This window comes from Aythya ferina (genome assembly GCF_964211825.1).
Source record: "Aythya ferina genome assembly, chromosome: 1".
Classification (NCBI taxonomy): domain Eukaryota; kingdom Metazoa; phylum Chordata; class Aves; order Anseriformes; family Anatidae; genus Aythya; species Aythya ferina.
The window spans coordinates 149,035,117-149,056,150 of record NC_140296.1 but is presented as its reverse complement, the minus strand read 5'-3'; the positions used below and the strand labels follow the sequence as shown (position 1 = coordinate 149,056,150).

The 21,034-nt window shown below is 39.0% G+C and overlaps 1 protein-coding gene across 2 annotated transcripts in view; it reads right to left on the bottom strand.

Annotated features, from left to right (window-relative positions):
- Positions 1 to 181: 181 nt before the first annotated feature.
- HCFC2 (host cell factor C2) overlaps positions 182 to 21,034 on the bottom strand; it is a 28,707-nt gene continuing 7,854 nt past the window's right edge. Inside the window, exons 9-20 of one of the 2 annotated variants that reach the window (XM_084533249.1) lie at positions 20,806 to 20,909; positions 19,636 to 19,798; positions 18,463 to 18,663; positions 17,193 to 17,263; positions 15,828 to 15,965; positions 13,641 to 13,826; positions 12,434 to 12,719; positions 7,897 to 11,576; positions 3,736 to 6,027; positions 3,461 to 3,583; positions 2,787 to 2,871; positions 182 to 663 (exon numbers count right to left, since the gene is read on the bottom strand). In XM_084533249.1, the coding sequence (XP_084389375.1) occupies positions 11,551 to 11,576; positions 12,434 to 12,719; positions 13,641 to 13,826; positions 15,828 to 15,965; positions 17,193 to 17,263; positions 18,463 to 18,663; positions 19,636 to 19,798; positions 20,806 to 20,909 (1,175 nt within the window). In that variant the 3' untranslated portion in view covers positions 182 to 663; positions 2,787 to 2,871; positions 3,461 to 3,583; positions 3,736 to 6,027; positions 7,897 to 11,550. The other variant, XM_084533248.1, reaches the window with a different exon arrangement.

Here is a 21,034-nt window from a genome sequence, read left to right as displayed (position 1 = left end):
GCTGCGTGTGTGTGTGTGTATGTGAGTGAGTGAAACTCGGACAAGCGATACAAATCTGAAATGAAAGACAGACTTCAAGTTTGCTGTCTCTTTTCTGGTTTTGCAATAAACTTTAGATAATGTAGTTCTGTAAATTTAGTGAGCTGTTCTTAGTAGCATTGCTGTTCTTTAATAATTGGGTGGGTAATTTTGTTAGATGCCATTTCTTAGCCTGTTAGGATAGGGGTGGTGTTTTTAGTAATTATCTCATTTGGACTAAATTTTGGAACCTTGGCATTTTTACTGTTTGCAGTTGACTGAAATGTAATAATTATCTTTCCGTATACCTGACATTAATTTAAACAAACCATACCTTAAATCTATTGCCATATAATTTCTTGCTGGTTTTGTCTTTCAAAACAAACAAACAAACAAAAAAACAACAAACAAACCCACAAAACCGTTTAATAATGGAAAAATAGCTTCAACTAAGACGTCCCAGAAGCCTGAAATAGCCAGTTCTTTGTTACTCAAAAACTTCTATGTATGCGTGGATTTCAACAGTGCTTCTTACAAATCAGCATTATGCTGCCAGAGCCTCTGGAGGAGATCCAGCGTGTCCTGTAGCAGTCTGGGCAGATGTTCTGGGTTTTGTGGCAGTCTGTCTTTCTTCAGCAGCTATGACTAAACGAATGGAGTTTTTCATTAAATATACAACTGAATAACACGATCAGTACAAGAGCCCCTTCTGTTTGTATTCTGTTTATTTGAGGCCGTCATACCCTCTTCTCAATTGCACCCAAATCCGCAACGGAGAAAGCTGTGATTACAGCTAAGGAGGAGCTAGAGGTTTGGCAGCTGAACGGGCACAAAGGGAGGTAAGGTCGTCTGTCTCATTTGCTTGACAGCAGCTATATTTTTCTCAATCCGCCTGCTCTTCTGTGAGTTAAGGTTTAAGTGTTTTCTGGAGTTTGTGGTTTATGTACCAGCATAGGTGCAAAAGAGCTGACAGTGGTTTGTTTGGCTTTTTCTGTATTCACTCCCACCCCACTCCTCCCCCAAGGCTGACTGACAAAACCCTTGTTTATTCACTTTTTGAAAAAACATGTACAAGCAATAGTACAATACATTGTGTGGTTGCTTTCTGAAGCAAACTAATAAAGTTTGTAGGGTACTGTAGTGCTGGTAAAGCACACATGGTCCTATACATGGAAATAACCAAGGGAATTTACCTAATTTATACTAGTCAGTGGTAGTTAGCACAGCCACTCAACCACTGTGAGTTCTTAATTTTGTTTAAAAAAAATAAAAAAATTTCACCTTCCTGTTTTTAAATACACTAATCCTTTAAAAGTGGCTAAAATCAAAAATGAGAGTGACCACTCCCCATTCCTGTTGTATCCCATCTGCTTCCACAAAACTGCTGTTGTTTCCCTGAATGTTTTGTTTGACCTAACAGCCCTGAATTGACTTTGAGATGAAGATAGCAGTGGCAGTTTGTGGTAAAACTTTGGAGAAAGTTTACTCAAAATAGCATTGATGCTGAAACACCTAGCACAGTTTATAGACTTCATTTCTGGATGACCAGGACCCTCCCATTTCCCCATTGACTGGGTAATCCAGGTTCACACCCTATCCGATGCTTCACAGCTGATACATGGCTTTCAGTTGCCAGCCTGTTATTTTTCAGATTTCTTTTGACTTTTTTACTCTGAGGTGGCAATGTTTCTTCGCTTATCTGGCTTGACACCCTGATTATCACCTAATTGCTCTAAGGAGTCTGTTTGTCTGCATTGTTAAGGTTTCTTATCACTGCAAGCATATCTCAGCACCACGTTCCTTCCCTCTAAACAATGTAACTGTGCAAAAACATTTTTGTTCCCACAGGTTTAATGGGATCCGAGGCTCTGCCTTTACCAGTCACGTTGATGTACGTATGCATCTTTATCGTTGTATTTATTCCTTGGCTCTGGTCTCTGCTGTATACTAAAATACACTAAGATACGTCTGGATGTTGTACTTAGGGAGCTGTGGCATGAGGCAGCACATCCTAAATGTTAACTGACCCATGCTTATCTGCCCCCAAATCAGTATGAATGATGTGGGCTATACTTAAACTGTCTTCCTTGAAAGGACCCTAAATAGGGTAAATTAAGTCAGGTAAGTAGCTGCTCCCTACTGCAGAGTTTCCCAACGCTGCCCACTAATGTGCTCTAAGCATCTGTAGGTGCAGAAGGATGGAAATTGATTTCTCTCTTTCCTTCAGCAGAAGGGGAAGGATATGGGCCACTGCACAGACACAGGATGTGCAGAGAGCACAGCGGAGAGCTGAGGGCTACTATTTTCCCCACCACCTCGCTGTCGTGATAAGAGCTGGCAGCAGCCTTGCTTATAGCTATGAAACTCTTCATTCTGTAGAGCTTTGGATGTGATTAATGTTCCAGTTAAGTCACGCAGACTTTCTGCTTCAACTATATTTACAGAGAGAAGATAACATGCTTGTAAATCACGGCGTTCCCAAATTGTGCGAGCTAAACTTTCTTGACATTTAATTTGCACTGAATAAAGGAAAGGAGGTTTTTCAGTTAAACGTAAGTGAATTTTCTTAACGTTTGTAAATCAAAATCTTATATGCAGATTCTAGGATGAGTAATGCTGTAGGGATGTTTTATAGAGTCCAAGGCCTCCAGGGGCAGAAGTTAAATATTGATAATGCAGACTTATTCCTGTTCCAAAAAGGTTTGGTGAAAAGAACAAGAGCAGTGGTGGGAGGACGCCTCTTGGCTGCGGTAGAGTTTAAGACATACCCAGGTAAAAGCAGGGATCCATTTCCCTCTTTGAAAGTAAGAGAGACGGTTCTGGCATGATCACTCCCTTTGACCCTTAAAAATGCTGGAAAAAAAAAATTATACTTAAGCAACTGAAGGCTGATCTGTTTACCTATTGATTTGTGAAACTGGCGTGATGATGGACGGCATGCCACAGCTGACCCTCTGCATGTAAAAATTTCATGGAAAACTCTGTAGAAACTCAGTGCAAATTCCACTTGCGCTCACATCCAAGGCCAAATACCCCTGGGAATGAGCGCGGTTTGCTCGTATGCACACTAGTTTCCAAATTGGTGCCAGCTGCACCGAGCTTATTAAATTGCAGTCTCCAGCTCTGGCTGCAGAGGCAGCTACCCTGGTTTAGGAAACCCTCCAGGCACCCTGCCAGGGTCATTTCCTGGAATATCTTATTGCAGGAGGATCCATTTATCAGACACAGTGAGACACCTGATTTGCCTTTGTATGGAAGAAAGCTGCTGGGGGGTTAAATCTGCTGGGGAGAACAACGTCCTTCAGGCTGAAAATTGCACGTGGGTGTGCCTGAGACTGAATGTGGCCGAGAATCGGAGACAACAACTGACTTTAGGACAGCTCTGCCTGACAGGGTTTGGTTCTGGCTAACAAATTGCAGCATTTCCTGGCTCGGTACTCACCCCCAGAAGGCTCACAGCCGACCCCACCAGAGCTTGGGTCCCGTCAACGGAGAGGAGAGCGCAGCGCCGACAGAAGGACTCCGGGATGCGCAGGTTTGTCCCTGGGTGTCCGTCTCCTCAGCCCTGGCCAGGAAACCCAAAGCCAGCCAGACGCCTGAGTTCCCCGCGTAACAAGATGCCGGGGAAAGCAATCTGGCGAGCAGAAAGCCGCCTGGAGCCAGGCGGTAGGAAAAGCTAAGTGCTGGGGGAGAAGGGAAGGGAGCCAGAAGTCTCACCTCAAGCCAGCTGGAAAGCGTTTGTGCCACGGGCTAGCAGGCTCCATCCTTTTGGGGTGGGAACACCGAGACCAGGGGCCCAGGGACCTGGTTCAGCCCTTGCTCTATTCAAAACCAGCAGCAGCCGCCACATTTTTACAAATGAAGCAACTAAAAAGGCCTTTTTTTTTCTTTCCTTTTTTCTTTCTTTTTTTTTTTTTTTTTTTAACAGCTCAAAGCTGCCAGGCTGTGCTAGGTGGCTTGACACCATGTGCATAAAATCAGCCTGAAACCGACTGCTCCGGCTCATTTCTTGCTTTCAGAGCAGTCGTGGGCTGGGGGCGATGCCAGGCCAGCAGCAGCTGCAGGCACAGCAGAGCACACCAGGGCTCTGGGGTGCTGGGGGCAGGTTGCTGGTGAAAAACAGCAAAACCTACATCCAGGCCCAAGGGGCTGCAGGCTGGGGTGTCCAGCAAGCACCATAGAATATTTTAATATATATATATATATTATATATAAAATATCATTTTAAGTTGTCTGCTAAGTGCCTGTGTTTTTTGATCTGGCCCAAAGCGTTTCTCTTGAGTGGGTGCACTCAGATCAAGCTCTGTACTCACCAGAAAAAGCCATATTGATGATATTTGGCAGTTATTTGTTGTCTGGCTTGAAGGCTCGCATCTTGCTTCAGATGGCTTGGCAGCACCTTCCTGCAGCTTTATCTTTGTAACTTGCCAAAGGCGAGAGACTTAAAAGCACAGATGAGAGCTCTGTCTTTCAGCAGATGACCATCACCACCACCCCAATCCAAAACCTCACCAAAGGTGGCAAGGCCACTTCCCCAGTGCTTGGGGGTGCAGGCTCCATCTGAAGACAGACAGATCAAGTAGATGGAAGGACTAGCAAGAGACTGTCTACAAAGGCAACTTTTAAGAAGAATTAGCTCCTCCTGAGAGATGATGAGTTGATGTTGGAGCCAGACCTCCAGCTAACCCCCTGCTCTTCAATTTACAGAGAGCCCTAGCATTTCCCATGCTGACGCTCTACCCTGTTGGCTCTCCTGGGTGGGCTTTGTCCGTGCCTTCTGCTCCCCTGTAATCTGCCAGTGGTGGTATTTTAAGTGTCAACCTCCACCAACCAGCTCATACACCCGGTTAGCATTGCTACCAGTGGCTTGCAGGGATGTCCTCCCAAGGGCTGCAGTGGCTGTAGGAGACATCAGACACTGTCCATTTAGTTTCACTCGAGCTCCAAATCTCTACTTAGGATTCCTTAAAATGGAAGAAGGTGCATCAACTCAAGCAGCAGATATTGCAAGTCCCATTCTCACAGAGCCCTTACGGATATTAGTTACCAAGAAAATCTGCTAATGACTGAGATCGGGCTACTGGCCGTGGATCTGTGTGGCCCTGCCCGTGAAGCATCCTTTAACATCTGTCTGCTCTTTTTTGGTTTGAACCTTCTGACTGAGGATAGTACTTTGTATTTATTACCTTGTGTACTTTACCTTGTTTGGTATCTAGAGTCCATTCCTTAATAGAAAGTGAACATAGATTAAAGACAGGGCAGTATTTGTTAATTTTCTCAACTAAGGATGTTAATACTTTTCATTAATGTTGTTATCCATTAATACTGTTTAATCTGTATAAAAATGTTAATTTCTTGACTGAAGTCAGCAGTAACAAAACAAATCCCAAGTCACCGATAAACTGCAGTTCTTCTCTTACATCTCTCATGGACAGCGTTACAAGATGGATGAACACACGGGGATTTACATACAGAATAAAAAATCTGCAGGACCATGCAAAGTAACATTAGTGTCCAGAAGAAATAAATTATTATTATTGTTATTTAATATAAACAACTTTCCAGATCAGAATAAAATAAAACCCAGTAGATCTGGCACATGGCTAGAATGAGAATGGGCTTCAACAGGTTCTGATACAGATCCATCTTATTAAAAAGTTAGTTGATTTGAAATAAAATTGAATCCAACTACCCACTGAAAAATTGCACAGCCACGGCTGAAATAAATCCCCCAACATGCTGCTGAAGAGAAGCTATTTAATAAACATGGGAAAATCAAGCTGAATGAGAGCAGATGACTTGCACAGAACTGTGACAGATCACTGGTAGCAGGTAGATAAATAGCACTCACGTTTCCTCAGCTGTTCAAGCAAACAGTGCACTCCTCTGGCTGGGACTTTCCTGGTGGTACCCTTCCATACAAAGCAATACAAAAGCTGCAGGCACTCACCTGCTTCCCATGGAGCCCGCTCCATGATGAAGTGCTGGTTTATTTCAGAAGTCTCCTCCCTACATGCAAAACACAATAAAGAAATAATTACAAAATCACTGCTAGAAATAAGTATTTGGGAAATTTAATGCCACTTGAAGTTATGAGTGACTACTCACACCTACACATTTTTTGTTAAACTACCCCGAAATGCAGTTGGAGTTCTGGAGTGGGAATAAAAGTGTTTTTGCACAGAGTTACACTGTTTAAAGGTAAGGAACGTGGCATTGAAATATACCTGCAGTGGTAAGAAAGCTCAGCAGGTGACTTGTAAAATGCAGACAACCGGGCTCCTTAGAGCAATTAGGTGAAAATCAGGGTATCAAGCCAGGTAAGTGAAGAAGTATTGCCACCTCAAACAGGAAAAAAAATCAAAAGAAATTTGAAATTTAACAGGCCAGCAGCTGAAGGCCATGTATTGTCTGTGAAGCACTGGACAGGTTGTGATCCCAGATAACCCAGTCAATGGGGAAACAGGGGAGGGGCCCAGTCATTGAGAAATAAAATCTATAAACCGTGCTGTGTGCCCAGGAGGTGTGCTCCTCTTGTGGGACGCCCCCCACTGCAATCGCCAATAAAAATGCTGCCTCACTGAGATCCTCCCCTGAGCCTGTTCCTGGCTACGGCGTTTCTCACACTGGCAAAAGTCATTTACCTGAGAGAAGGAAGGGATTACAGGAGGGCACACACAAACCCGGGGACCTGGTGGTCGTGAACCTCCTCCTATGGCACACACCCAGCACATCTATTTTAAGAACCTCTTGGAAATATTTTTATGACTTTCATGTGTGGCTAGCAGCATTTTATAATTCCGCCAGACACAGAAATAACTCTCCCAGCACTACTTACCCTTTGGGACACACTGAAAAAGTCTTCTTCCCTTTCTCTCTTTGAAGATCCCGTATCCGAGCTTTGATTTCCATTTTAAAGAGCTGCTCTACCAACTTCGGAATTATGTCACACATTAAAAGCAGATGCTCGTAAGAAGCAAAGGCTTCCTCAATAAAACAATGACAGCAAAACAAAACTGCTCCCAATCAAGTAGATTATTCTGGGGGGAGTATAAATCCAACAAGCACTGTGAAGTACCTCGGGCTTCTGAGGGACTTGGGGAACCGAGCAAAGAGGAGGCACGCTCTGCCTTTGTAGATGCTGGGTTTTCGTAACGTAACATTAGGCACACATGGCTGGGGTTGGGCAAATGGAGCCAACAGAAATCTCTTGGGCCTTCCTCCTGTCCCAGCCCTCCTCTTCCTTCCTCTTTGTCGGGCTGTTTAGCTCCAAAAAAATCTCATAACATCCATTTAAATTCAGATTAAAGCGGGTGCCTAGAACAAGCCCATCCTCCTACATTCAGCTGACTTCTGGAAACTGAAATAAAAGGGAACTCAACTCAGCTTCAGATCAATGGAAAAATGCACCAAAGTTTTTCGCAACTACTACCAGGAGGAGGAACACAGCAACTGCTTGGGCAATACCCGCAGCTCATGCTCCACCCTCGCCGTGGGAATCTCAAAAAGCTCCAGCGGCAGAACTGGAAGCCACAGAATAAAAGCCCTGCCCTTTGGCTCGCTAGAAAATGTTATAAAAATACACTAGAAACCAGTTAACACTACGAGGGAAAAAACAACGATAGCTCTGAACGGGTTTTAGGATAAATTCACATAGAAAATTCAAGTCAGCCTTAATGAGAAAATAAGTTACATTCGGAGAATTTTAGAAAGGAAAAAAACAAAAAAAAAAACAAAACAAAAAAAAAAAAAACAAACAAAAAAACAAAACAATAACACGTTGCGGGAATTCTTCATTGATTGCTTAGGATGTCCCATTTGTTATATTTGTTATCCACTAATGCAAGGATCACAAACAATTGAAAATAAAACATTTACCCTATTACAATAGCTGGAGCACAACAAGGGAATCAATTTGGAGCGGACAGCTTTTAGTAGTTTGTCATGTGAAGTCTCTTAAAGAGGTTCAGAAACCGCTCTGGAGCCCTTTCAGTCCACTCGATCTCCTCCTCTGCTTTTAGAAGCAAATCTTACATCCTTCCCCAGGAGACTCCCATGGCCAACCACAGCTTGAGCTCAGCAGCTTGCCCCGAGACTCCAAAATTTGAGAAGAGCTGGAAGCTGGAAGCCTTCTGAGCGCACTCAATGCTCCTTCAAGTCCCTTCCTTTGAACAACCTGTAACAAAGCAACACCAAACTCTGCCAATCACTTTGAACAGCACCAACAGAGCTGTTCTATAGACAAGGAAAGCAATTTTAAGCATTCCTGTCCCAGATGGGTGCCAGCAAGCTGCATGGCACAAAGGCACGGAAGGGGGCAGAGAACACGTGAAGAGCGCAGCAATTGCAGCAGAAGGGGTGGTGGGAAACTGGGGAACCACAACTAAGGGAAGAAAAAAGTAACCAGACAAACCATCACATAACCAAGAAGTCACTTGGGAAGCACTTTTTATGGAAGAGCAGTACTCAGTATTACATGGCTCATCAAGAAGCCCTCTTATTTCTCCCCAAGACGAACACGCTCGCTCTCTTCTCTGTATTATCCCCTCAGAAGAAGCAGACGTACACTTCACTGTTTACAACGCATTTGATAGGACAACCACTTTATTACAAAGAACAAACAATGCTTTGAAATAAGACTGATCAACTTTAATTGTACAAAATGTCAGTTTCCTTGTAGAGGTCATTAAGTAACAGGCTGTAAGACTAAGTTCACGTCAAATTCGCTATCCTGAAATATCAGATAACAACAGTAATACTTATTATATCTTCAGAATTTATGGCATGATCATGTGCTCTACTCCAAACTACATTCAAAAGATATTGCTATAATTACTTTGAAAACACAAAGTGTAGGTTATCGTTCACTCTATTTCCGCTTCCACAAGAACCTCCTCAAGGTGAAGTTGTAGCAGCGCCTGCCGTAACCGGCACAACTGTCCTGCACCGACGGTCACATCACAACTGCCTCGGCAAGTTCAGCAAACCCAGACATTTCTGCAACACGGGTACTGCTGCCTGATAGATTTCAGCTTGTTACAGGTCATTTAGTGACTTAGGAAATGAGTGGATAACACGGATTCTCAAGGAGCTGATGTCAACAGTCTTGCAAATGAATTTTAAATCAAACAATCAATATTTGTCTGATATCTAGTTGATAGGCAAACAGGTGAGATTTAGACATGTTCTAAATACAGTTCTAAAACAGACCACAAAGTGTATTTTACAGCGTGTACCACAATTTCATCTTAAAAGTAAAACTGCAAGGAATTGAAGATTTGCATATGATCACTATTCAACATCACCCAACTTGGACAAAGAAGAGAAAGTGACATCTGATGTCAAGTCAGTTGAAGAAAGCACACTTACAAGGAAATTATACTTTCATTGAAAACGCCACAGTTTTACCCTTTGGTAGTTGTGACATACCCACTGGAAAAGAAATTGTGCAAACCATGTGAAACCAAGTGCAAAAAAACTTCACCCAGACATACCCAACAGATTTTATTCTTAAATAACAACTCTACAATCACAGCTATCAACCAACAAAATCAAAGCCACAAGTGTTTTCTCTAAAGGCTTCTTTCACAGTACTAATAAGAAAAACCAAGTCATATTTTTCTAGTTAACAGCTCGTGTACAGTATTACTTTTAGTTATCAGACAGTATTGGTAGTAAGATCATACCTGATGAAATGGACCATTAAAACACAAGTATTTTAAAGCCAGTTAACTTCAGGAAAAATTCCTATACATTCATACTATAAACACTGTTTAAAGTGAATCTGGGATATCCGTCATTGTCATAATCACGGGATTTTTCTCTGGAGTAAAACCGTGTGTGTTACTCCCGTGCCACAATTAACACTATTATAGCAATTTATGGTCCCCAGCACTTTTTATATGCTATTATAGCATGTGATGCGTTGCAATAATTAAGGCTGTATCAGCACTTCTGTTACAACCCTGACTTTCAGGGTAGCTAAAACTTGGCTATAAAATCTGCTCTGGGATACTTGAGCTGTTAAATCTCTTAACATCTTAGTGATACTTCTCCCACCAAACCAGGCACATCAATTCATTTAGTTTCTTTATTTACAAATGCTGTTAAGACAAATTTAACTGGCAGAGGCAAGTAATTCTACCTTGATGTATATTGTATTTTGGCATTCAGGGTAAAATTAAAGTGCAAAGTATAAACTTCATTGCACGGTAAAGAAATTTAGATTTTATTTTAAAATAAATCTTAGGTGCCTCAATCTATTCACCTAGTGACCTTGTCCAACTCAGCCATTTTCCTCTACACTTTGGTAAACATAGGTTTCTATATAGATACATAAATAGCATTTAAAATGTTTACCTTTATTTCACTACTGTGAACAAATTTTTCATCTAGCATAGGAATGGATCAACCTATTCCTAGAAGTAATGCTTGTTGAATTTATCAGCTAGCTAGTTAATGTAAAATGATGCATAGTAAAAGGGAGATACTGAACTTGATTGGTAGAATATACTGGTAAAGCAAACAAGCACTTAAGAAGATTAACTGGAATAAATATGTCGAAAGTTGCCATACGATATGTGCAAAATTGCTTACCATGTATTCTAAACTTTGGTTAAAGTTTTCAGATTGAAGTTTTACAGAAACGTTATGGAAGCAACACAAGTGATTACAAACACAGGAATGAGGTAAGTTATTATTAGTGCAAAAAGCAAGCATATGCTAAAAGCAAAGCATATGGATTTTAAAAAAAAAAAAAAAAAAAAAAAAAGAGAATGAATCTCATGGAAGTTTTAATACAAGACCAGAAAGGTCTCTTGTAAACATTGGTATTTACAAGTTGAAGATTTGTACAACTACAAAAGGATAATTCTAAATATTAGTAGTGCATTTACAATGAATTTATGTTTGTTTTTTGTTTTGTAATAAGACAAATGACTAAGTATCTTTTTCCTTTTAAATTTTCAGGGGATATCTTTCAGGATTAAGATATTTGTTACAAATAGTAGAAAAATCATTTCTTTACAAAAAAAGTATATATTAAAATATTTATACATTTTAAGTTACTATATAATAACTGGAAATTTTTGCCTTGTACTCAGACACCACAATGAAGAATGTGGTATAAGAAACTGAAATCAAACAATTTTTTCATTTACCAAATCTTTTTGAGTTATTTATGCAAAATCTCTAGCAATCATGGGGACTGTACCTCAAACAGTACTGCATATGCCAATTTATTTTTTTTTATTTGAAACTTTGTGTGTATATATATATATATTTAATATTTTAACTATCGCTACCAAAAAGCTACTGGATAGAGTATGGTCCTCCACCCCACCACCTTCAGTATAGCTTCCATATGGTACTCATACCTGAGCAAGGCTCTGTAACGCTGATGTCTCAAACGTAAAAAAGGTTATATATTTTAAGATAAAAACAATGCAAAAATAAAATATTTGTAGCATTTACAAATAGTACAAGAGTTACATTAAACACTACATTCGAAACTTGAAATTTATTATCTTGATTCTACTTTGAGCTTGATGTTTTCATATCTGCAAGAAGAAGGAGACATTGTTAAACATTTCATAATTTAACTCGTGTACATGGTCAAATGCTATCAAACAACTCCTGTTTCATAGTTCTGGGATATATAGCTCTGGGATCAGGGTTAAAACAGCACTAGAGTACTGAACAGTAGGAAGACAACTTCACTGTTGCTGCCCATCTCAGAAAACTACACTCAAAACAACCAGAGGTGTACTCAACAGTTCACTTTCAACTGCACCCTGTGGAACCCAGCGCAGGGACTGGCAGGACAGCCAAGCCCATCCAACAGCCCGCTACTCCCCGGAGGGTGGGAATTTCAAGTCGATCCATTCCCATCCCCAACTAATCACAAATTTGAGTGTAGGGATGAGATAACAAAAGCCATTCCTACTAGCTCTAATACAGACTTTAAAGAGTACATTAAATCACAAAAATGCACCTTATGTCACTTTATGAAAAATTATTTTGATAAGGAAGGGGTAAAGACTGGGGAAAAAAGAACTACATTCCCGCATATAACTGGATTGCTTACTAAAAAAACGGAAAACTAAGCTGAAGTGAAGTCCAGGGAAATCAGAAGTTTACTGGCAGTTTATTATTTGAGAAACTAGGTGAGATTCAATAACCAGCGCTCAGTACCTGCTCATCTTTGCTCATGAACAAATCCCATCTCTCAATGTTACGCTAAAGTTAACAACCACCTTTTCCTAAAACTTCTACAAAGAACTAAGTGACATTTCACTGCTGAGAAAAGTGCACTGCTGAGACATGTGCCGCTGAGAAAAGTGCTGGTTGTAGAGGCACAATCAGCTATTTTCTCTGCCACAGCCCACTTAAATGCTGTGTCTGACACTGACTTTACCTTGAAGCCATCGAACTTGTGTGGCCGGTCCATATCCCCTCTCATTCTTGGCAGAAATCCTGAACACTATAGCAGGTCGCGAAGTGTAATCAACGTGAGCATTTGAAAGCTGGGCAGCTGTCACTATACAAGATGTCTTAAGCCCACAGTATATTCTCATAAATACAAGCTGATTTGGATTTTCCTGTAACTGCGTGGAACGGATTGCTAAGTAGGCAGAATATTCCAAAATATTTCCAGAAGGTGAAGCTGGAGGCTCCCAAGAAAGATGAATACAGTCTACGCTCTGAAGAAAAAGAGAAAAATATGATACTATTCAGCTAACCATTAGACACTCAACTATATATAATACAAATAGTTATAAATACATAAAAACCTAAGGCGCATCTTAAACTTCTCACCTATTCTGTTATTCTGTATTCTAAAATTAACCTTTTATTTCCTTCTTCTGGTACTAATGCAGAATCAACACAGATGCCAAAGGATATTTTGGAAAATAAGAATGCTTATTTTCCAATCCATTCTTTCAAAAAAGAAAGATACTACACTTCTAAACACAGGTTTACTTGTATGTGTGGATGTGCCAAATTTTCACTAGTAAAGAAGACAGTATGTCAGGCAAGGTGAAACACTAGACAATAAAACACATCTACGATTAAAACAAGTTACAAACCCCAGAAAAAGAAAGAAAATCCCCAAGTATTTTTAAGGTGGAATTCGTTGGGTTACAGGTTTGTAAAAAGTTATCTGTTTGAAAGTTAGCAGTTTTAAGAGATGAAAACACGTTAGCTTATCAAATCATTACCCAGAATTGCCCTTTGATTTTACCAACATCACTGTTGTTTTATGGAAAAAGACTAAAACCTAATCATCCTTTGGAGGCAAAGGGTCTTAAATTTTGTTTTAAACATGGTAAATCCCTATAAAATTAAAAATGCAGGAAAAGAAAACAATGGGAAAATTATCAGACAATTGAGATGTATCTTGCAACATGATCATTATGTTTTAAAATATTTTTTAGCAAACTTCTTAAAGAATATTATGTTGAGCAGAAGTCACTGACTAAACATTTGACACTATTCAACACTTATTTTTTCACTTAAAAAAAAAAAAAAAGAAGCCAAAACTAGCCAAAAACAAGAGTTCCATGATTAAGCTTGCGAACAGAATTTTATGCATCAGAACAAGAACTATTTACATTTCTCACCTTGGTGATTTTGACTGTTGAAGGAGCTCCGGGAAAACCTGGAATACAAGTCTTGAATTCACTGACTTTACTGAAAGGCCCAACACCACAGCCATTAATTGCAGCGACTCTGAACCTGTACACTGTGCCTGGAAAAAGATCCTGTTTCTTAAGTAATCTGTAGTCTGGTACATTTGCATTTTCCAGCTGAAAATAAAGCAATGTTTGAGTTACTTTTAAAAGTATTTTAAGCAGAATTAGCCTAAAAAATAAAATAAAAATATGACGTGAGGTGGGTAGCAATAAACTGAGATAGTTAGGTTTAATCGAAACACAAACCTGATCTAGTGCTTTAGTATTTGAATCAGAAAGTTTCTGACTGAGGCACTAGCCTGCCTCAGAACAACTCCTCCAAGAACAATTCCCTCTCCACAAATAACATGAAAACCCCTGGCATTTAAATTGAACTGCATTTCTTGTTTAGATTTACTTTGGATAGTAAAAATAAAGTAGCATTTCTAACTGTATAGCTTATTACTTAATTACTATACTCCTCTGTCCTCAAAAATATTTTTATTTGAAAATTACTTGTTCCTATAGTTAAGAGTTGCACTTTATGAATAGGTAACCTAAATGTTTTTAAAGAGAAGCAGAGTCAGTAAGTTAGTAACAAGCAAGTTTCTGAAACATCAGGTGCTACTCTATTTCCTTGCTTAACACATGCATTGATACATCTTTGAAGCTTCCTATTGAACGCTTTTCCTCTTGAATAATGTGTAACAAATCACAATATAAACACTGTAAAATATACTACATATACTCTTTAAAACTGGTATGTGGAATATCTATAATGAAGTGTTTTCAAAAAAAACGTTCTGTTCTTTTGTGTTTTAAGAAAAACTGTTGGGGTAAGACAGCACCTTGAATACCTTCATCTACTAGGGTAAGACAGCACCTTGAATACCTTCATCTACTCTAACACTAACAATCTACTCAAATACCAACACAACAGCTTTTGTCTAACCTGTGGTTAAGACTGAAACCTGTTCTCCATGAAACCCCCTCTTACTAAAAACATCTAAGTTCTAACAAGGTTTAAAAACCATCACTATCAACAAAAAGTCCATGTGCCTGCAACTTGTTCTACTCTTTGTTTGTGAAGGTTTCTTTTTTTATACAATCAGTCCTATAAATACATTCTTGAAAAGATAGGTACCTTATATAACAGGACAGCATAGTCAGTATTTACAGAAGTACAGAGAAGACTGAGAGGTTTGGAGAGTGCTCAGGTTGCCTATTAATACACATATATGCAGCAGAGGTTAAAATCTATCCACGAGTTTTATTTTCTCTTACATGTCCTATCTGCCAGTAAGATACCTAAGCTGCGTACTAACAGGTAAAGCGCTACGGGTAAGGCAGAGACCTGTTCTGGCAGAAGGAAAGCACGGCTAAGTAAATACTTAGCCATTTGCTGACAGACAGGTTCCATACAAGGAAGCAAATGCTCATTCCTGAGTTTTGAAATCAACTCCTGCATCTTCTTAAGAGAAGCAGCCTCTTGGCTGTAGGGATTTCTGCCCATTTAAGTGACATACAGCCATCAGTTTTGTTTCTAGTCCACTTGGACATCATTAATCTACACTTTCAAGACTACAAAGGCTTTGTAAATTACATGTCTATAGTGTTTTCCCATACAAACTTCCATATTTAACAACATTATTTAAAAGAAAACTAATTCAAAAGCCACTACTCTTCCACATCTAGTCTTTTTAAACATTCTAGACTGTTACTAATATCTTTAAAAAGGTATCCTTGAGACAGAGAGGAAACTGACCGAAATATTTCAGTACTGTATGGAAATAATACATTTTAAAGTTCTTTAAGAGTTTTTACTGTTTTGAAATGTCATGAAGTTGAAAATTCCTTCCTAAGGCTACAAATAGAAATACGGAAAGAATTAGTGATGGTACAATAAGATGTTCCATATAACTATACAAAAAACAACAGGAAAAAAATGCATCTGGTTTAGAAAACAGTAAAAAAAAAAAAAAAAAAAAAAAGCCAAATATGTCAGGAACTTTGATCTTAAAACTCCTATAAGCACCAGTTTGTATCACAAAATCCCACATTTCGTCATTAAACATATGAACACTGGACTCCAAAACACCTGTGTGCAAGGTCTGTCAGAGAAAAATTAGCAGCTACCTTGTTGGAGTTGCTCAGTGTTTCCTCTGGCAGCAAGTAGAACTGGTTCACCATAGCACTGTTGTTCTTAAAAATTCCAACATCATACCACTGCCGGTCTCTTGTTTTCACCGGTGCCGTCTGTCTTTGTAGAGTTTTCTAGTATTTGAAGAACATGTTATGTAGACCATCCATACACTTTAATGTAATATATAAAAAACACATTTCAAGACTCTAGTGTATGTGCAGGAGAATCCCCTTTCATACCAGTAAATGACTTCCTTATACTTTAAGTGAATGTGCATCTGTTACTGAAATACTGTTCAAAACCAACTGGTTCTCAAGTATTTAGATTCAGTCATCATTTAGAAAATATGAAAGCTGTAGATGGGACGTCATCTCTGACATCCTAGTTTAAACGGGAAGGGGAAGAAGTTTACAGCTGTAGAACTAGGTGTGCGTAGCAGCTGTAGTTGTGAGTTAATTTTGCTCAGAGGCCAGGAAGAACACTGCAATGTGGTTGTACACCAGCAGCTCCGCCTGGGATTCTGCTGCGTCTCAGCCCCAAACATACTCCCTTGAAAGCAGCTACTAAATTCACTTGCATCTCAGATCAGGGCCTCCACTGTGGCATGGGGCAATGGTTGTGGAGGGCATGAGAACTATTCGTGACTGGCCCAGAAAGACAAGCCGCCTTTCTTGCTTGTCTCCAGGCACCAAGGAGAGTGCTTGCAGTGCTGCCCAGAGCAGACAGATGATGTTCCTGCTAGCATGGAAGAGGGGCAGGAGTGGCAGCTGCTATTGGCAAAAGCACCCCAACCCTTCAGTAGCAGCTGCTTCTTCCCACCCTTAGCTCCACTCTTTTGGTGGCACCTTGGTTTTGTGTATTAAGTTGTAAGCAGGTGAAATAGGAGGCATTTACTTTTTTTTCAGGCAGTATTTACAGCTTGCATAGCCAGTCCCCATCTCCTCTAGGGAAAAACATCAAGATGTCAGTTCAGTTATGTTTCAAACCTACAGATCAGCAGCTAACACTATATCTGATCTAATACATATTTTAAATTCACTTGTGCAGACAGAAAAACATTTTACATTTGCACATTATACAGCAGAAAGACCGCTCCACTGTGCCAGTCAATAAAAATGATTCAACAGCTGAAACACATACTTGGAGCTCCTCCTGAATACACAACTGCTACTTAGATTCAAATCTAACCCGCACAATGAAATTAGTTCACAACAGAAAATGTTTACCCTGTATTATTCACTTCAAGCCCTAAATATACCTTGCTTCTCTTTCAAAGAGATACAATTAAAGAAAAACAGAAGAGCTCTTACAACTAACCAAAAGAGCAACAGAACTTAATTATACTTATGCAGACTTACAGAGGAGTGTGAATCATTTGTCTGTCCAGTATTGACCCTTGTTGAAGGCATGATATAAGCAGTTTCAGCAGCTAGAAACAAAAAATTACACTTAAGTTTTTTTTTTTTTTTTTTAACAAATTAAACTTTATAACACAAAGTCCACATAATATAAAAGCTGACCTCAATAGTCATTTACAAGTGTTTGCTGCAAATGTCTCAAAGCTCTTTTGCATGCAGTTTTATTTGTAACATAAACAACTAATTTTGGTTTGCTTTATATTCAGAGAACAATTATAAGAGCCTGGCACTGCAGACAGCTACAGATAATACCAGACAGGACTCAGAAAATCCTAAAATATGACAGAATTATGAAGTCAGTACGAAATATTTGTGAACAAGTGATAAATATCAGATTGAGGCACATACTGATGACACAGTATGAATCGCTTAAGGATGAAATCTTACACACTGCTTCAGAAATAAATACAGTTTGAATTCTGAATAAGAGCAATTAATCTTTAAAACAAACCTAACAAATGGGAAAAGAACATTTACTAAATTTAAAATTGAATCTTAAAGAAAAAAAAAAGAAACCAAAGCACATGAAAAACTCAAGGGAATATTAGTATTCTATACTTGTGTTTGTTTTTAAAAAACAATACTCTTCAGTAAAAATTACACTACTTGTATTCAGTAAGAGAATACTTTAGCTAACACTCAAAACAATAGCAAGCACAGCCTGTTGATTTTCATGAAAAACAGAATTGGAGAAGTGTTTTAGTTTTTGTATTGGTGCTTATTTTGTTTACTTCAAGCATACTGTGAAGAGGTCACCACCTTCGGCTAGTGGTGAGCTAGCCACAGCCACATAAGCTGGCCATGTTTGTTACAGGGGTCAATTGTTTAAAATCAAAACCATGTAAGGTTATTATCCATAGACTTTTGCTGATGAAACAAGCAATCACTGAATGAAAGCAAATATCCTACAGGCAACAGAACTGGCTGCCATTGCTGTTTAAAAAACAGGCTTCTGCATAAACGAAGATTTAAAAGATTTTTCACTTACAGGAAACAAAGTTGTTTACAAGAATATAAAAGGAACATCCTGATTTTAAAAGATGTGTAAATCATAGCAGAGATCATTCAGGCTGCCCAATGTCCTCCACGGCCCAAAGCCCTATCTCAATCCCAGGTACTAGCCAAGATGGGAATCCCACCACACTACAGGAACTCTGATGGCCTTAGATATATATGGCTCAAAATACAGTATGTGAAACACATTTCAAACCTTCAGATTTTGAATTGAATGTTGTTAGTGAAGTTTCATCTTTAACAACTGCCCCATTTGTACTTGATGATTCAGTTTTAACAGCCTGCTGGGTTACCATAGTTTGTGTGCTGGAGACAGTACTGGATACAGAAGCATCAGGCATTACAGTTCTTTTGTCCAAGTCATGTAATTCACCTACATTTGCTGAAGTCTGAGGACCTTAGAAAAAGAAAATATTAACCAGAATTCAATACTGATGACACCTAGCAAGTCTCAACTTGATCTAATGGCTTTAGTTTCACATAAAAACAGATGTTAGCTCAGGCTTAGACTAAAATAGATCAGATTATATGCATTGCTAACACTTTCTTTATGTAACTATCTTAATAAGAACTTGTCTATATAGTCATAACCAAATACATGTTAGCAGTTGTATTCAAATAGCAATTTCATTTGTGCTAAATGTATTCTGTATCTATCCTTTCTTAACCAAATTGGGGGAAAAAAAGTATTCACACAAATGAATATCACAGCTTCATAACAAGCAATTTCATATTAGCATCAGTGGAAGTCTATTTCTTGCTCAGCACTAAGATCCCGAACTTCCACACAACAATTAAAACACACTACAAAGAAAATGAAAAATGTAACACCACATAAATTATGTAGAAGTCAAAAATAAACAGATCAGGTGTGTGGGCCTGGATTCACCCCGATGAACTTTCAGTGAAGTGCCTGTATCAGTAACTAGTCAGTTTCTTTTTCCTCTGTAGCCAGAGAAAAACATGCTCCTCTCTACGTCATCTACAATTTTAAATAGGCTAGTAACTTTTAATTACTAACAGACAGGGAAGTACTATAAAAGGAGCCTTGAGTTACTATAACCTTACCTAGTACAATAGACCTGGTACTGTCCATCTGGTCTTTGATGTTAAGAAGGACTATTTATGTTTAAACAGACACATTTGCCATCATAATATTGAATATATTAAGAATTTTCTCTTGTGATACTTAAAACAGCTTAGGATTTCCTTTTTATATTAATTACGTATAGTAGTAACTAGCACAAGGATTTTTTAAAATCCATCTAAAATAATTGTAAATTGCAAAACAGAAATAATCTTATTTTGTGTTTGAGATGACTTTTCAATTCTCACTTTTTATATAATTTTTATTTTATACATATCTTACTTGAAGTACAACCAGGCAAAAGAGAAGGGGCATTTGAGTCTTTGAATCCTGTTGCATCTGCATGGTTTTTCATAGTCTCCTGTGTAATCCTGTTCTCAGGTGCTGCAACCTTTTCTTTTCCTTCTATTTTTAATAATGAGTTGGATGGAAGGGAAACTTGGACCTAAACATTAACAAATAAGTTCTCTTGGTTAACTGTGAAGTTCGTAAATTTCAGTTGCAAACATGGCATGAAAATGCTTGCTCAAAACCAACAAAAATCCTCTGACCAATCCCCCAGCACTTTAAAATACAACAAGCAACCAACCTCACAATCCACATTATTCTAGCCATCATAAAACAATGACTGAAACTATGTTAACTTGGAAATGTCCCTGTCCCACGCTACATTTTATCTGAGTGAGCTCACATTCTTATCACACAGAAGCTCACTAATGCATACATTTAGCCTATTGGGGTGGGGGGAACGGGGTTGGGATAGGCAGGGGGGCAAAATAACAATTAAAGAGGCTTTCAACCACTGATTTCCTGGCACATATCTAAGATATTTCTACTGTTAGTAAAATTCACAGTGCTTCCATGTGTGTTTTCTGCAGGAACACATTATGAATTCCATACAGATCTAAGGGCTTACACAGTTAAGAAAAGGTCTACATTATTAAAAATGGGATCCTTCGGCCAGAGTTTTTCCTCTCAGTTTCTTTGTTATTGGCAAAACAGTGGAACATGTACAACTGCACAGCCAGAATACATAATAATTGGGTTTATACTGCAGTAGAAACTGCTAAACAGAGTAGCATGAAAACCTGAACTAAGAAGGAACATGCATTATCCTTTTTGCTTCCCACATGAATTTCACCAATATTTTGAGGGTGAAAAGTGTTTCTCCTGTTATCAGGCTCCCAGTTAGTTTTCTGGAAGCCAACACAGTTGCAGTTTGCTCTCTGTATTACCAGGAAGAGGACTTTAAAGACCATGTCAATCATGAAAATAGGAAGGATGTAAAAAAGCATATAAAACCACTTCAGCAGGTGTCTGTTGTTGTTTGATTTATGAACTTCCTAAGGTCTAAGAAGTAGGCAGGGACTTCAAAAACTGAGAAAGTGTTTTGGCAGTTCTCGTGCTTCCCACGCTACTTTGCCACTTAAGCGTTTTTCAGTTTACACTTACGTTATTAGGAATGACATTATTTGCTTGGCTGGGATGATCCACCTTCAGTTCTGGACAAGGGACACTAGGCAATGATTGTGGAGTTTGATGTAGAGAAGAGCCACCTTTCAGGTAAACAAAAGCAAATCACAATCAATTATATAAAACTTAGTATTAATGGGTGGAATCTATTCCAGTAAGCACAAGGGAGACATGAGGTTGCCTAAAGAATGACTTGGTTGTTAAACTG